Source organism: Xenopus laevis, chromosome 5S (genome assembly GCF_017654675.1).
Source record: "Xenopus laevis strain J_2021 chromosome 5S, Xenopus_laevis_v10.1, whole genome shotgun sequence".
Lineage (NCBI taxonomy): Eukaryota > Metazoa > Chordata > Amphibia > Anura > Pipidae > Xenopus > Xenopus laevis.
This window is the reverse complement of record NC_054380.1, coordinates 141587849-141605783: the sequence shown is the minus strand read 5'-3', so window position 1 is coordinate 141605783 and position 17935 is coordinate 141587849. Positions and strand designations below refer to the sequence as shown.

At 44.6% G+C, this 17935-nt stretch overlaps 1 protein-coding gene across 1 annotated transcript; it reads left to right on the top strand.

Annotated features, from left to right (window-relative positions):
• Nucleotides 1–5150: 5150 nt before the first annotated feature.
• LOC108718320 (solute carrier family 35 member F6) lies at nt 5151–16510 on the top strand. Its single transcript, XM_018266057.2, has 6 exons — nt 5151–5720; nt 9567–9639; nt 11719–11890; nt 12140–12352; nt 13734–13844; nt 14875–16510. Exons 1-6 carry the CDS (start codon nt 5644–5646, stop codon nt 15333–15335), a joined length of 1107 nt encoding a protein of 368 aa, XP_018121546.1. The 5' UTR covers nt 5151–5643; the 3' UTR covers nt 15336–16510.
• Nucleotides 16511–17935: the final 1425 nt, after the last annotated feature.

Below are 17935 nucleotides of genomic sequence, written 5' to 3'. Positions count from 1 at the left end.
TTGTTTAAAGGGGAAGTCATTTGGGTGAGGACATTAACATGCAGCTCCCCTTGGGCACCAGAGGGACACGACTGAGAGGCAGTGGGTCAGAACCAGTAACCAGTGTCCTTATTGGATCCCCAAATATCACAATAGAGTTTATCAGCTCACGGGCACCTCCATGTCTGGGCCCCTGGGGGTTAACTCTCTCCTCACAGAACCTCTAATCTTATTAGCACTGGGGGGGGGCTCTGATAAACTCATAACAATGTCCATTTCCTAAATTAAAGGGGACGTTCACCTTCCAAACACTTTTTTTCAGTTCAGTTGTTTTCAGATTGTTCACCAGAAATAAAGACTTTTTTCAATTACTTTCCATTATTTATTTTTTACTGTTTTTCCAAAATCTAAGTGTAAAGTTGAATGTTGGTGTCACAAACTGTCACAATTTTACTACATTGAGTTGATCCATTTCTCATCTCTGGAGTATCAGTAACTATTGTATCAAGTCTAACAGCTGCCTGTAATGAAACCCAGAGATAAGAAATGGATCAAATAAATGGATCAATTTAGAAGTTTACAGGGTCGCCGACCCCCCTCCCAGAGCTGCTTCAGAAAAATGACACTTTACACTTCAATATTAGAACAATGCTGACACATAGAAAATAGAAAGGAATTGAAAAAGGTCTTTATTTCCGGTGATCTGTCTGATACCAACACGTTATTTGAAGGCAAACCACCCCTTTAAGGAGGTTTTAAAGTCAGGGGTGAGTTCTGTTGGCAGGAGGGGGGGGGGCTGTTGTCTCAATAAAATAAACTTATTACTGGTGCCTGGGCCAGACCTGTGTAACACACTGACATCTACTGGACTCTCTATGTTATTACACTCTGACATTCTTACTATATAAGCTTATTTCTCGTTTCTTTCCTGTGCCACTCCGTCCCATTACTGCTATTATTATTAGTAGTAGTAGTAGTAGTATTTATTTTTATTATTATTATTATTATCATTACTATTAGTATTTATTATTATTTTATTATTATTTTTATTAGTATTGCTACCATTAGTATTTATTATTAGTATTATTATTATTATTATTGTTATTATTATTATTGCTACTATTAGTATTTATTATTATTCGTATTATTATTATTCATATTATTATTGTTGCTACTATTAGTATTTATTATTATTAGCATTATTATTATTATTGCTACTATTAGTATTTATTATTATTATTATTATTATTATTATTATTGCTACTATTAGTATTTATTATTATTATTGCTGATATTAGTATTTATTATTATTATTATTATTATTATTGCTACTATTATTATTTATTATTATTAGTATTATTATTATTGTTATTATTATTATTGTTGCTACTATTAGTATTTATTATTATTGTTATTAGTATTGCTACTATTAGTATTTATTATTATTATTATTGTTACTATTAGTATTTATTATTATTATTGTTGTTATTATTATTATTATTATTACTATTGTTGCTACTATTAGTATTTATTATTATTATTATTATTATTATTGCTACTATTAGTATTTATTATTATTATTATTTCTGCTATTAGTATTTATTATTATTATTGTTGTTATTATTAGTATTTATTATTATAAATACCTATTGTTATCATGTTATCATTATTAACACAGGGGAAGTTAAAGGGAAGGGGGTCGTTGACTCACATGACCCACTTGATATTCACATTTGGCACCCAGTGCCCCAGTGACGGCTACTTGATCTGTTATTGGTTACAGTGCAGCCCTTACTCTCAGCCCCGCCCCCCAGCAATAAATACAGAGGAGGGGAATATCTGGGCCCATTTCTTTGCTGTGAGACAAATAAAAGGCAAAATTCTGGTTCTGTCACTGCCAATCACACACACGGGACAGACGGAGGGGCCCCTGATACAACACTTTATTGAAGCAACTGAGACAAATAAAGATGAAGCCAATAGTAATTATAATTAATAGCATGTCCCTCGTTACTTATCAGCAGGCCCGGATTTGTGGCGAGGCCACATAGGCCCGGTCCTAGGGCGGCACATTTTTGGGGGCAGCATGCCGCCCAGCCGCCTGTGCTCCCCAGTGCTTCGGCGCTCGCACGCTGGCACTTTTGCGCCAGCGTGTGGTAGTGCTGGTGGGCGGGCTCTAGGACCACGCGGAGCGCACGGCTTAGGGGCGCCCGCCCAGCGAATCCGGCGCTGCTTATCAGTAGTCACAATTGCATTAGCCCTTGTCCCTCGGCTCATTGTGGCCTTTCTGGATTAATTGAGGGATTATTCACCCCTGACCCTAATCACTAACCCCCACTAACTGTCATATTTGCTGATCACTGTGTGGCCCCTGTGAACCCAAAGTAAAGATCCAGTTTTAGGACCCTTGCTGCCCCCCCCTCCCCAAAACCTGTCAGTCCTGCCCATACCCCACTACTTACATTCCCATGTGTTTATTACAGGGCTGCACTCAATAACCCTCGATCCTTGGCAGCACTAAACTGCATTACAGAACCTCATACAGGCTCCTCCCACTGCGCATCATGCTAGCAACTGTTGCTATAAGCTGGATGTGAGATGAACTCACGTGGGAGAGGTCGGTCTCTTTCTTTTCCCTTCTTAGCAAGAAAGTCCTCTGCTCTTGGGCACAAGATTCGGCAGAAAGTGCTTCCCGACAATCATCTTATTTTTAGGGGGTGTGGTTTGCATGGAAAGGTCATTTGGGAAGGGTGGGCACAAACTCTAGAAAATGTCCTTCCAGCTGGAATTGAACCAGCGATTGCTGCTGCTCCAGATTGCTCTTTTACAGTCTAAGCCCATTGTATTCTACAGAGCCATGAAACCTGTGCCCTTTTCTCTAACTTGATAGCCTACAGCAACACGGCAGTAATGTATAGAAACTATAGTAGCACTTGTGATGCAAACACCCCACTTGTATCAAAGCCGGGGGCCCAACGTTACATTATAGTCTCACTACTATTAGGGGGCAGATTTATCAAGGGTCGAATTTCGACTTTATGGGAGTTGCTAAAAACTCCATCAACCATCAACTCCCATAAACTCGAAATTTGAAAAAAAAACAACCAATCAAAAAGTATTTCAAATGTCCATCAAATGACTCCAAATTGATTGTAGAAGGTCCCTCATAGGTGGGTCGAATCTAATTTGGACTATTCCCTAGTCAAGGTACACCAAAATAACTCGAAATTCTAATTTTTTAAATTCGAAAATTCACCTCGACCTTTGATAAATCTGCCCCTCAGGGGTATGTTTATCAAGGGTCGAATTTCAAATTGAAAAAACGTTGAAATTCGAATTCAAAAAGACCAACCAAAAGTCAAAGGTTTTTTTTGGTGGCATAGGTCCGTGTTTGATCGAATAGGTCCTTATTCGGCTGAATTGGAATCACACGAATCGAGGGAATGGCGAATTCGTTCGACTTTGATTCGAAGTTTTTCCCGAAAAAAACTTAAATTTTTCAAAGTCCACCAATTGACTCCAAAATGGAGGTCCCCCATAGGCTAAAACAGCAATTCGGCAGGTTTTAGATGGGGAATGATCAAAGTCTAAATTTTTAAGAGACAGTACATATTAAATTTGGATATTTGAATTTTCAATTTTTTTTCAAATTCGAATCGAATTTCTACTATTCCCTAGTCGAAATATACTAAAAATAGCTCGAAATTCGAATTTTTTTCATTCGAAAATTCACGTCGAACTTTGATAAAGAAAGAGGCTGATGTTCTTCTGCTTAGGAATAAAATTAGAAACTTTTCTCAATTTTTTCCTAAGCAGAAGAACATCAGTGCAGCCTCTTGTATCTCAGTGGGACCTGGATTTTACTATTGAGTGTTGTTCTTAGATCTACCAGGCAGCTGTTATCTTGTGTTAGGGAGCTGCTATCTGGTTACCTTCTCATTGTTCTGTTGTTTGGCTGCTGGGGGAAAGGGAGGGGGTGATATTACTCCAACTTGCAGTACAGCAGTAAAGAGAGACTGAAGTTTATCAGAGCACAAGTCACATGACTGGGGGCAGCTGGGAAACTGACAATATATCGAGCCCCATGTCACATTTCAAACTTAAACATAAAAGATCAGTTGCTCTGATGTTCTTCTGCTTAGGAAAACAATTAGAAACCTTCTAAGCAGAAGAACATCAGCCTCTTTCTTTCTCCTGACAACTTCCTTGACTACTTGCTGGTCAGACTGGTGGGAAACTGACCAGCAGGTGGCGCTGTTGTAACACAATTCAATCATATTAACAGTACATGTATCCCTTAATATCTTGCAATTAAAAGAAAATAAATAATGAATGTACATTGCAGAAGTGCTTAGAATAGCCCCCTCATCAATTGTACATTCACTTATATTTAAGGTTTACTTATCCTTTAATGTCGGGTTGCCCTCTGCAATCCTGTCCAATGAGAGTCACCATAGTCATTTATATAAAGGGATTCTGTCATGATTTTTATGGTGTAGTTTTTATGTCTAAATGACACTGTTTACACTGCAAATAATTCACTGTACAATATAAAATGTCATTCCTGAACCAACAAGTGTATTTAGTTGTAATATTGGTGTGTAGGTGCATCTCAGCTCATTTTGCCTGGTCATGTGATTTCACAAAGAGGGATTTGTTATGTTCACAGCGATTCAGTTGTTGCTGAACTACAAAGCCCGCTCTGTGGGGGACGCTGGGAGTTGTAGTGCCAGACATTTCCTTAGTGCAGTTGTTTTTGCTTTCCCTTCCGGCTCACTGTCTGTGTCACACGCCTGCCCTCCTCCTCCTCCTCCTCTGCTACTCCCTGCTACTCCCTGCTACTCCCTGCACCCGTACCATTTAATAGGATAACACAGCTCCTCCCCCAGCAGCTGACTAACAAGTCACATGATTTCATATTTGTCTGTACAGGAACCACTTGCAGCCTCAGGACATTTACACTGAGCAACAACAGGGCACCGGCCGGCACCAACCCAGCACCAGGGACAGGGAGTCGGGCACAGACACTGCAACTGACAGTCTGACACTAACAGTCTGACACTAACACAGACACTAACACAGACACTGCAACTGACAGTCTAACACTGACACTGGAACTGACAGTCTGACACTAACACAGACACTAACACAGACACTGGAACTGACAGTCTGACACTAACACAGACACTAACACTGACACTAACACTGACACTAACACAGACACTAACACAGACACTGCAACTGACAGTCTGACACTGACACTGGAACTGACAGTCTGACACTAACACAGACACTAACACAGACACTGCAACTGACAGTCTGACACTGACACTGGAACTGACAGTCTGACACTAACACAGACACTAACACAGACACTGCAACTGACAGTCTAACACTGACACTGGAACTGACAGTCTGACACTAACACAGACACTAACACAGACACTGGAACTGACAGTCTGACACTAACACAGACACTAACACTGACACTAACACTGACACTAACACAGACACTAACACAGACACTGCAACTGACAGTCTGACACTGACACTGGAACTGACAGTCTGACACTAACACAGACACTAACACAGACACTAACACTGACACTGGAACTGACAGTCTGACACTAACACAGACACTAACACAGGGATCCCTGTGACACAATGGCCTGGACGTCGTACCAGCTGCTCCTGGCAGGGATGATGTTGACCACTGGATCCATCAATACCCTCTCAGCAAAGTAAGTACAGAATATCTGCAGGGTCAGGGTTTGCTTCCCCTTTACTCTTTTAATGCAATGCCTTTTATCAGTTTGGAATGATGGGAAATATCAGACAGTGACATATTATTGTATAGTGATAGAGAATAGATTATTATCCTATTGTATCGCTACTTCCCACTGCCTCCCCCACTCAGCTTCTAGGGCACCCCCATTCATAAGTATCATTCTCCCAGCCCATTACATAGGGGGACCCGTCTGTCCTGCATTGCTTGGGGCCCCTCTTTCTCTAACTGGGGTTCAGCCTGAAGCTGCTCTGCCCATAAGTCCCTAAACCATGCACTTCCCAGGTGACAGGGAGTAGTGGGGGAGGGGATTAAACTTGTTATGTCTGCTCCAACTGTCAGCAACAGCCCATGGCCTTTGTCTCTGGGACCAGCTTGATACAAAGTTTCTTTACACTTTATATAACGTTTTGTTACACTTGATACAAAGTTTTGTTACACTTGATACAAAGTTTTCTTACATTTGATACAAAGTTTTCGTACACTTGATACAAAGATTTGTTACACTTGATACAAAGATTTGTTACACTTGATACAAAGATTTGTTACACTTGATACAAAGTTTTGTTACACTTGATACAAAGATTTGTTACACTTGATACAAAGTTTTGTTACTCTTGATACAAAGTTTCTTTACACTTTATATAACGTTTTGTTACACTTGATACAAAATTTTGTTACACTTGATATAAACTTTTCTTACACTTGATACAAAGTTTTCTTACACTTGATACAAAGTTTTGTTGCACTTGATACAAAGTTTTCGTACACTTGATACAAAGTTTTCTTACACTTGATACAAAGTTTTGTTACACTTGATACAAAGTTTTCGTACACTTGATACAAAGTTTTCTTACACTTGATACAAAGTTTTGTTACACTTGATACAAAGTTTTCTTACACTTGATACAAAGTTTTGTTGCACTTGATACAAAGTTTTCTTACACTTGATACAAAGTTTTGTTGCACTTGATACAAAGTTTTCGTACACTTGATACAAAGTTTTCTTACACTTGATACAAAGTTTTGTTGCACTTGATACAAAGTTTTGTTGCACTTGATACAAAGTTTTCGTACACTTGATACAAAGTTTTCTTACACTTGATACAAAGTTTTCTTACACTTGATACAAAGTTTTGTTGCACTTGATACAAAGTTTTCTTACACTTGATACAAAGTTTTGTTACACTTGATACAAAGTTTTGTTGCACTTGATACAAAGTTTTCGTACACTTGATACAAAGTTTTCTTACACTTGATACAAAGTTTTGTTGCACTTGATACAAAGTTTTCGTACACTTGATACAAAGTTTTCTTACACTTGATACAAAGTTTTCGTACACTTGATACAAAGTTTTCTTACACTTGATACAAAGTTTTCTTACACTTGATACAAAGTTTTCGTACACTTGATACAAAGTTTTCTTACACTTGATACAAAGTTTTTGTACACTTGATACAAAGTCTTCTTACACTTGACATTCCGCTGCCGGTGACAATTTAATTGTATCATTTTATGGAGCGGTTTCCCCATCTCTCTCTCTCAATCTCTTTTCCTACTGGAGACTGATTTAAAGGGGACATTTACCTTACCATTACCTTTATCTGACATTTATTGATATTTAAAGATACAGTATCTATACCCTGCCTGAATACAAATAAAACAGCCATGGTTCTGTTACTGCCTTTAGTTGGCCTTTAAATATCCAACTCACAAGCTCTTGGAACCAGGGCAGGACTTGTCACTTCATGTAGAATAAGAGTAAAGTCGTCATTTTTTAAACCACAAGAACACGGCTCTTTCTCTGCACTTGGTCATGTGCATGGGGGGCTGATAGGGTTAAATGTCACATGACTAAAGCAAATGTTGCTGAGACTGTGACAAGTGTATTTAGGCTTCAGGACTCAGCAGTGCAGAATGTGGGGGAAGGATCAGAGAGGGAGGGAGGGTACTTGGAATTTATTGTCTTTGAAGCAAAAGTGCAGGTTTTGCCTTGAACTCCCCCCCCCCCAGTCCCCTCAGTCACATTCCTTTAGTTCCCTGAGGCTGCAGCTGCTGTTATGGAGCTGTTGTTATGGAGCTGTTGTTATGGAGCTGTTGTTATGGAGCTGTTGTTATGGAGCTGTTGTTACGGAGCTGTTGTTATGGAGCTGTTGTTATAAAGCTGCTGTTATGAAGCTTTTGTTACGGAGCTGTTGTTATGGAGCTGTTGTTATAAAGCTGCTGTTATGAAGCTTTTGTTATGGAGCTGTTGTTATAAAGCTGTTGTTATGGAGCTGTTGTTATAAAGCTGTTGTTATGGAGCTGTTGTTATGGAGCTGTTGTTATGGAGCTGTTGTTATGAAGCTGTTGTTATGGAGCTGTTGTTATGGAGCTGTTGCAGTGGAGCTGACATATAAAGTGGTGCAGCAGCTTCACCCTGAGTAACCAGAGCCCAATAATAACAGTTCTGAGTCTCGCCAGTCGCTTTGCCAAGGAACCTGCCCAAGTGCAACGGCCCAGAACCAAAAGTGAAATCTGAGGATAAAGTTACTGGTTTCTCTTCTGTACATTCCCTGAGCTCAATGTGAGGCCACTAGTCAGACTACAGGCTGCAGGGAGTTCCAGCTGGCCAATGAATTCTTTATAAATATGCCCCAGTGCCACAAACACATTTAGGCCCCGGTGCCCATACGGAGTCCAGACTCGGGTGCTTGGGTGCTCCAGTGTGTGGGTGCTCCAGTGTGTGGGTGCTCCAGTGTGTGGGTGCTCCAGTGTGTGGGTGCTCCGGTGTTTGGGTGCTCCAGTGTGTGGGTGCTCCGGTGTTTGGGTGCTCCAGTGTGTGGGTGCTCCAGTGTGTGGGTGCTCCAGTGTGTGGGTGCTCCAGTGTGTGGGTGCTCCAGTGTGTGGGTGCTCCAGTGTTTGGGTGCTCCCGTGTGTGGGTGCTCCGGTGTTTGGGTGCTCCAGTGTGTGGGTGCTCCAGTGTTTGGATGCTCCAGTGTGTGGGCGCTCCGGTGTTTGGGTGCTCCAGTGTGTGGGTGCTCCAGTGTTTGGGTGCTCCCGTGTGTGGGTGCTCCGGTGTTTGGGTGCTCCAGTGTGTGGGTGCTCCGGTGTTTGGGTGCTCCAGTGTGTGGGTGCTCCAGTGTGTGGGTGCTCCGGTGTTTGGGTGCTCCAGTGTGTGGGTGCTCCAGTGTGTGGATGCTCCGGTGTTTGGGTGCTTGGGTGCCATTGCGGCTTTGAATCAGCAGAAAGAAACAAACTGGTTCCTGCCCCACCCCCTGGGGTAATTAATTCCAACATTCAGAGATTCCAGCAACTCCCAGCCAGGAGCAGGCGGCACAGTAGGGCTCAGGTTTAACTGTAATGCCAGCGCCTTGTGCCCAGGAGATAATTACTGCTGATTAATTGCCTGAAGCATCATTATAATTATAGGCTCCAACTCCCGGCACCCACTGACCTAAATTGAGTGTCACTAAATGTCTGTTTCCTCCTCCCTTTTCTCTTTTCTTGAGAGTTGACTGTCCCCAACAAGGCTCACAATTAAATGAATATACTTCTGAGCTTCCTAGTACAGTTGCTAGGGTAATTTAGCTTAGCAACTAAGTTAGTAACAGAAAAGAACAGCCCCAGGAGAACTTCCCAAGAGGCAGATAAAGAGGAGCAAGTGCTGAGCCTGGGGCAGACAGACAGTATATAAGTATATAGATATACAGTATATAGCAATGTATAGGGCTGGTGTCAGAGAGTGAATAGGAAGGTGCCGAGCAGTATGGCAGCACCAGCAGCAGTAGCAATGTCAGTAACTGGGTGTCTGTGTTACAGGTGGGCAGATAATTTCAATGCCAAAGGCTGTAACGGGTCAGAGAGTCACCAGTTCCAGCACCCGTTTCTACAGGTGAGTTACTGAGCCCTGGGGTGTCATAAATCTTACCTGGTCTGTTCAAGAAATGTTAACTCCCAGCACCCTCACATGATCTGATCAACTGCTGGGGGTTTTGGTGTCATTAACCCATGAGGGGAAAATGAAAATCATCAATGGACCTGTGAGATATACAGTGTAACTCAGGGATAAGAACCCTTGGGTGAAGGACTAGGAAAGCTGTCAATGCCCAATCCAGTTACTGACCCAACACCACACCTAGAGGATCCCATAACCTGACTGTCCTTACAGTAAAGAACCCCTTCCTATGCTGATGGTGAGATCTCCTTTCCTCCCCACCAATGAATCACTCATTCCCCTCTCTTGGTAGGGAGTCCCATAACCTGACTGTCCTTACAGTAAAGAACCCCTTCCTATGCTGATGGTGAGATCTCCTTTCCTCCCCACCAATGAATCACTCATTCCCCCTCTCTTGGTAGGGAATCCCATAACCTGACTGCCCTTACAGTAAAGAACCCCTTCCTATGCTGATGGTGAGATCTCCTTTCCTCCCCACCAATGAATCACTGATCCCCCCACTCACTTGGTAGGGAATCCCATAACCTGACTGTCCTTACAGTAAAGAACCCCTTCCTATGCTGATGGTGAGATCTCCTTTCCTCCCCACCAATGAATCACTCATTCCCCCTCTCTTGGTAGGGAATCCCATAACCTGACTGTCCTTACAGTAAAGAACCCCTTCCTATACTGATGGTGAGATCTCCTTTCCTCCCCACCAATGAATCACTCATTCCCCCTCTCTTGGTAGGGAATCCCATAACCTGACTGTCCTTACAGTAAAGAACCCCTTCCTATGCTGATGGTGAGATCTCCTTTCCTCCCCACCAATGAATCACTCATTCCCCCTCTCTTGGTAGGGAATCCCATAACCTGACTGTCCTTACAGTAAAGAACCCCTTCCTATGCTGATGGTGAGATCTCCTTTCCTCCCCACCAATGAATCACTCATTCCCCCTCTCTTGGTAGGGAATCCCATAACCTGACTGTCCTTACAGTAAAGAACCCCTTCCTATGCTGATGGTGAGATCTCCTTTCCTCCCCACCAATGAATCACTCATTCCCCCTCTCTTGGTAGGGAATCCCATAACCTAACTGCCCTTACAGTAAAGAACCCCTTCCTATGCTGATGGTGAGATCTCCTTTCCTCCCCACCAATGAATCACTCATTCCCTCTCTCTTGGTAGGGAATCCCATAACCTGACTGTCCTTACAGTAAAGAACCCCTTCCTATGCTGATGGTGAGATCTCCTTTCCTCCCCACCAATGAATCACTCATTCCCCCTCTCTTGGTAGGGAATCCCATAACCTGACTGTCCTTACAGTAAAGAACCCCTTCCTATGCTGATGGTGAGATCTCCTTTCCTCCCCACCAATGAATCACTCATTCCCCCTCTCTTGGTAGGGAATCCCATAACCTGACTGTCCTTACAGTAAAGAACCCCTTCCTATGCTGATGGTGAGATCTCCTTTCCTCCCCACCAATGAATCACTCATTCCCCCTCTCTTGGTAGGGAATCCATAACCTGACTGTCCTTACAGTAAAGAACCCCTTCCTATGCTGATGGTGAGATCTCCTTTCCTCCCCACCAATGAATCACTCATTCCCCCTCTCTTGGTAGGGAATCCCATAACCTGACTGTCCTTACAGTAAAGAACCCCTTCCTATGCTGATGGTGAGATCTCCTTTCCTCCCCACCAATGAATCACTCATTCCCCCTCTCTTGGTAGGGAATCCCATAACCTGACTGTCCTTACAGTAAAGAACCCCTTCCTATGCTGATGGTGAGATCTCCTTTCCTCCCCACCAATGAATCACTCATTCCCCCTCTCTTGGCCTGTCGACCAATCAGGAACATTTATTTATATAATAAATCTGACAAACTAAACCCACACCTGCCCCCTTAGCCTTTGCTATTGGTATATGAGAACATTGAGGTGCATAACCTGTACCTGGGCTAGGGGGCTGCACCTAATACCCAGGAGGCTGTGCTTTTCCGGGCGTAGGAGCTGACACTCTATCTGTATGTGTTGCAGGCCGTGGGCATGTTCCTGGGAGAACTCTCCTGTCTGGCAGTTTTGTACATTCTCATCTGCAGAAACAGAAGTTCCCCCGTTCCCACCATCGAACCCTCTCAGCCCTTTAACCCTTTGCTCTTCCTCCCGCCAGCTCTGTGTGACATGACAGGGACCAGCATCATGTATGTGGGTAAGTCACGCGTGTTCTGACATTGGGGTGTGTTTGAGAAGGTCACTGATCCCTTTCCTAATCCCTGGCACCTGGGGGGGGCACTGTCTTAGCTCGCCCATGCAATAGAAATGCACTTACCTGACTTACCTGCAGATCATGTGACAGTGCTGAGCATGCTGGGAAACACAGTCAGTTCCCCTCCCCCACAGCAGGGCAATTCCTATTCTCCCCACTAAGTCATTGCCACTGTCTCCCCCTTTATTTCAGCTCTGAACATGACCAGCGCCTCCAGTTTCCAGATGCTCCGGGGGGCCGTCATCATCTTCACGGGGCTCCTGTCCGTGGCTTTCCTGGGCCGCAAGCTGGAGTGGAGCCAGTGGCTGGGAATCTTTATCACTATAGCCGGACTGGTAGTCGTGGGACTGGCAGATTTACTCAGTGGCCCCGGGGCCGGCAGAAACCTCAGTGATGTCATTACTGGTAATGTCTCTCTATTGGTTCTGGGAAACAGGTCTGGACTAGCAATGTGTGGCTTCTGGCAAGTGGCAGAGGGGCTCCTGTGAGACGCCATAGACAGTCACTATTTAGGGGACCTGTGGGGGGGCTGCTGTGTCCTCTCTGGGTACTTGGAATTCCAGGGTCTCTTTCAATTCTCAGTCCAGACCTGAGGGGGAAAGTAATGAAAGCTCATTGGGGTCTGTACACATTTAAGGGCCCCCCAAAACCTTGAGAAAGATGCTCAGGCTCACCAGCTGATATTGAAAGTAATTATTGCTCCAGTTTCCCATAGAACTCACAGCATTGACTACACTTATTGTACTTACCCATGTAATTAACCCTTCTGCTGCCAGGCACCAAACGTACACCCACTGGAACATTGCACCTTATTTGCTTACAATCTGGTCACTGAGTCTTTACATTCGATTTCATGTAAGGTTTGTAGAACATGTGGCAGCTCCTACACATTGGGGTAAAGAACTGTACAGAATACAGAATTTAGAGATGTGCTGCTGATAGTTAGCTTCATGTTATACCAGGGGTTAAAGAGCTCAACTCACAGGGTTTCTGCTCCCCCCTTCTCTCTATACACATATATATATAAATGCACATATGCAGCGCCATCTGGTGGCAGGAGCAGGTACTGGAGTAGATGTTTTATCCCAACCCCCAATGGGCCGATTCTAATGCTACAAACACAGTGTGGCCCTGTGGTCCCTTATAATCCTGGGGTGTGACATATGGGGCCATCAACTGGCATTTATGATGTCGCACACAATACATGTATTTATAAGGTTAATTTAATCATGATTGCAATTTTTTGTGCAGACTTTTTAGGAAAAGTTCATGGCTGAAAGTAAAAGGCCAGATACAGGGATAAAACTGTCACTTTGGCTTAAAGAGAGGAATGAATTTGCCTGTATGTGACAGTTGTAGCTGGAGATTAGGAATGGGCGAATTTAACCTGTTTCGTTTCGGCAAAAATTCCCCACCAGCGAAATGTCGCGCGTCTTCTTGTTTTTGACGCACAACGCCATACAAGGCTATGGGCGTCATTTTTGCGTCTAAAAATTCGCCCATCCCTACTGGAGATCTTTGCTGATGGGCACATTAGAAAAACAGACGCAGTACAATTAAGGTGTTTAATGACAGGGATGTGACAGAACAAACAGAACCAGGATCCCATGATTATTTGCTCAGTCAGTTTAAACAGAAGGAAATAATTGGGTCACACGCTAGTTTGTGTGACTTGATGGACTAGTTTGCTGGCTGTTTTTATTCTGACCATGTGACCAGTTGGCCACACCCACTAGGAGCCAAAATAGGACATGTCCCTCTAACCCCCCAATGTGTGTTTGTACAGGGGACCTGCTGATTATTATGGCTCAGATCATCGTGTCCATTCAGATGGTCCTGGAGGAGAAGTTTGTGTATAAACACAATGTGCACCCGCTGAGAGCCGTCGGCACCGAAGGTAAGTCACTGGCTATTAGCCACTCCTATGTGTCTGCCATTAATTCCACATCTAGAACCAGCCAAGTCGGCTACGAAACCAGCCAAGAGGCACTTCAAAAGTAGCCCAAAAATGGCACAATAGGTGCAGCGAAAAAAAGTCCAAAAAATAAATGAATAAATAAATTTGAAAATACTCCTTTTTCACATTTTTACATTAAACAAAACAGATTCGCCCGTCACCAGTAACTACAGAGGGGGCCCAGGAGGTATAGGGGTCACATGATACACATACAATTTCAATAAATATTGGTAAAACAGCTCAACGTATAGACAGAAGAATTTTGCCCTCAAATTGTCTGAAATTGAGGAAAGTCACCAGAAAATGAGTGACGGGAGACTGGGGTACAGAGCCCAAAATCTGGTAACTCCCGACACAGGTCAGTCCCATTGCATGCTGGGTATTGTAGTCTTACATTCAACTTGGCAAATTGTTACACAAAAACTACATTTCCCAACATGCATTGGGAGACACAGGCTCGGCACATTAGAGCAAGAAAAAACTTTGGCTGGTTTCCAAAGTACAAACCAGCCAAAGGCCCAAAAAGTAGCCCAAATCCGAACCTTGGCTAGTTTGTACTTTCAAAACCCGCCTGGGCTTTACATAGGGTTGCCACCTTTTAGCCTGGTGGAGACGGGGAAGGGGCGGGAGCTTGATGCGAAGGGGGTGGGGCTGTGATGTGGAGGGGGTGGACAGTCGCACGGGGGTGGGGCTGTGATATGGTGATCTACGATTGGCTGATTGTCTCTCCAGTAATAGGGAATCCTGCCCGGTTTTCCTAATTTGGAGAAATGGGCAGGCAGTCTTGACCTGGGCAGCCTGGGTCAAAACCGGACAGGGGGCAACCCCTAGCTTTAAATCAGTAGCCCAATTTGGCCGGAAAACCTCCAACCTGGCAACCCTGGTTAATTCAGTCCTTTAGTTGCCCCCCCCCTCCCAAGCTTGGGCTGAACCAGTTCCTTCTCCTCATTGTGATCCATTTGCTCGTCAGGTCTCTTCGGCTTCGTTATCCTGTCGTTATTGCTCATCCCGTTCTACTACATCCCGGCCGGGGGTCTGAGCAACAGTGAGCGGCCGGTGCTGGAGGATTCATTAGATGCCTTCTGTCAGATTGGCAACCAGCCCCTCATCTTCCTGGCCCTGCTGGGCAACATCATCAGCATCGCCTTCTTCAACTTCGCCGGGATCAGCGTCACCAAGGAGATCAGCGCCACCACCCGCATGGTCTTGGACAGTCTCAGGACCGTCGTTATTTGGGTGGTGAGTCTGGCCCTGGGCTGGGAGACATTTCATGCGCTGCAGATATTGGGGTTCATCGTCTTGTTACTGGGGGCCGCCCTCTACAATGGACTTCACAAACCCCTAATGTGCCGGAGGTGCCGGGGAGAGAGCGAGGAGACTCAGGGGCTGCTGCAAGGGGAACGTCGTGACCCCATTAATTCTGATGCCTGAGGCCCTCAGAGGAAAGTCGGGGTCCCCCGTGGCACTGGGTATAGGAATATAATGTAGGGTACAGCACAGAGAACTCTGGGGGGAATATGCTCATGTGGGGCTCTGGCATCTTTAAAGAGCAACTCCCATATTGTCTGCGGTTATTTAACCGGACCCCACTCAGTGACTCCCTGAACCCTGAAATCTTTCCAGTAAAATCTGCATCTAGACTGGAGCATTTCATGTGGTTCTGCACTTGTGTTTCTGGACCATTAAAACTCAGACTTGGGCCCCAAAGAGCCCGTACACAAAGCACTCGCTCCCTACCTGAGGGGGGTCAGACTGGTGTCTCCACATTACACTGGACTAAGAAATGGGGGTGAGAACAGACCCACGGGACCCCTGTAACCAACCCCTGTCCTGAATGGGGATTAAACATTGGGCTCTGAGCACTTTGTGTGTCCTACCCCTGCCATGTGCCCCCCTGTGCCCCATCTCCCCCATGTCCCCCATGTGCTCCCCTCTCCCCCGTGTGCTCCATCTCCCCCATGTGCTCCCCTCTCCCCCGTGTGCTCCATCTCCCCCGTGTGCTCCATCTCCCCCCTATGTGTCCCCTTCTCCCGCCATATTCTCCCCTCTCCCCCATGTGCAGTTTGGGCTGCATTCAGTGTATATGTAAGTGCATGTGACTCATTGAGGCCTGTGATTGGCTGTTAGTCATTTCCTTGTGTTTTGGGCAAGTCATTTAATCTCCCTTTGCCCCAGGTTCCAGACTTAGACTGTAAGCTCTATGGGTTAGGGGAAGTAGGAATATATATTAGCCAGGGCAGGGGCAAGTGGAGACAAGGCACATTTACCTCAATGCCCCCAGCACTAGTGACCAGGGAAGGAGGAAAAGGGACAAAACGAAATATATTATAACAGAGAGGCCAAATATACTGACATAATAGATTAAATAAATGAGTGGTGCCTTTATGAGCCAATCACAGGACTGGAATTAAAGATGTGATTCCCACACTCTATACAAGTGCCTGTTGTGTAACTGTCGCCCGAGGGCCCCAAGTCCTGCACAGAGATAACAGGGGCCCCTGGTTCTCCTATTAGGGACAAAGGGAAACGTCATGTGATGTGCAATGAACTCATTGGCTGGTGCCACTGCTGATGTCAAATGTCACACAAAATAAAGTTTACTGATACTTTGCGGCTCTTTTTATTTCTCACTTGTTACTGGACTTTGATTGGCCGGAGCCAGTAAATTACTTGGGATTAGGGGTCACCTGGGAGGCTTGTGATTGGCCAGAGGCTGCTGATTTATTTCACTGATTTGCACATTTTTTCCCATCTTTTTACCCAATAAATCATTGGGGGGGGGGCCTGCTTCACATATAAGTGGCCCCTGTACTTGGGATGAAGCTGTAGCCAGTGTTAAACACAAGGGGGCGCTGGTGCAACAGATTTCTCTGCCCTTATTTTTATTTTACTTTTATTTCACTCCCTGCACCGCCGGTGTTATGGCAATTGCTGAAATCTGATTGGACAGTAATTATTGGGACTCATCATATTCATCTGAATATGGGTGTGAGTCTAAGGGCTCTTACTCGCGAGCGGTTGTAGCTGCGCTCCCCTGCGTTCCGTCTTTCTGCGTTCAGCCGCAGGGGAGCGCAGGAATAGACGCATTACGTTTTTTCCAATGGGGCTGTACTCACACAGGCGCGTGTAGGCGCCGAACGCAGGAAAAATGCAGCATGTTGCGTCTCAACCTGCGTTCGGCGCCTACACGCACCTGTGTGAGTACAGCCCCATTGGAAAAAACGTAATGCGTCTATTCCTGCGCTCCCCTGCGGCTGAACGCAGAAAAACGGAACGCAGGGGAGCGCAGGTAAAAACGCTCGTGAGTAAGAGCCATAAGTGTTGCTGAATCAGCCTGGTTGGTAAAAACAATACTTGATGCCAATGTTATTAATAGGGAAGGAAGAATATAGAGTCCCATATACTTCCATGTTGCTTAATGGATCCAACGCCGGAGCTGCAGCCAATGTTCTACATGAGCCCAACACTCACATTGTCTCAGTAAAAGTCTCAGTCAGTGAGTCAGACAGTGGGAGTCAGTTAGTTGCACCGACCCAACACAACAACAATCCATGGGGGGAAAGAACTGATTCTGCTCCTTATTGTGCAGAGAATCCACAAGCCAAACCCTCCTCGTTATCCCCCCCCCCCTCAGTGGCCAATTAACTTGTAATTAAGGAATTAGTCTGTGTCTGAGACACGCGGAGGTCTCCCTCCCTGGGATGGGGGCACAATATTATCCCTTTATTCCCAATTCCCCGGCACTAATGCAGAAATACTGCAGAAATACTGCCGAAATACTGCAGAAATAATGCGACTTGTTATCGAGGGAATTTGCTTCATTTCTATAGAAAGTCTGTGATTAGAAGAGAAGGGGGCGCAGGAACAGATAAAGATTATTTTGTATTTCTATTTTTATAAGACGTGAGGCTTTATCTTTATTTAAAAAATACACATGAAATGACTATTCTAATGACTAAACAGCAGCCATAAAGGGTGCATGTGGCCTCTGAATGTCAGTGTTTATTATAAAGCAGGGGCCCCAGTATTGT

Coding starts and splice junctions, on each gene's coding strand:
- LOC108718320 (XM_018266057.2), top strand. CDS start 5,644: ATGGCCTGGACGTCGTACCAGCTGCTCCTGGCAGGGATGATGTTGACC. Junction 9,640..11,718: donor TCCAGCACCCGTTTCTACAG/GTGAGTTACTGA, acceptor TATGTGTTGCAG/GCCGTGGGCATGTTCCTGGG. Junction 11,891..12,139: donor GACCAGCATCATGTATGTGG/GTAAGTCACGCG, acceptor CCTTTATTTCAG/CTCTGAACATGACCAGCGCC.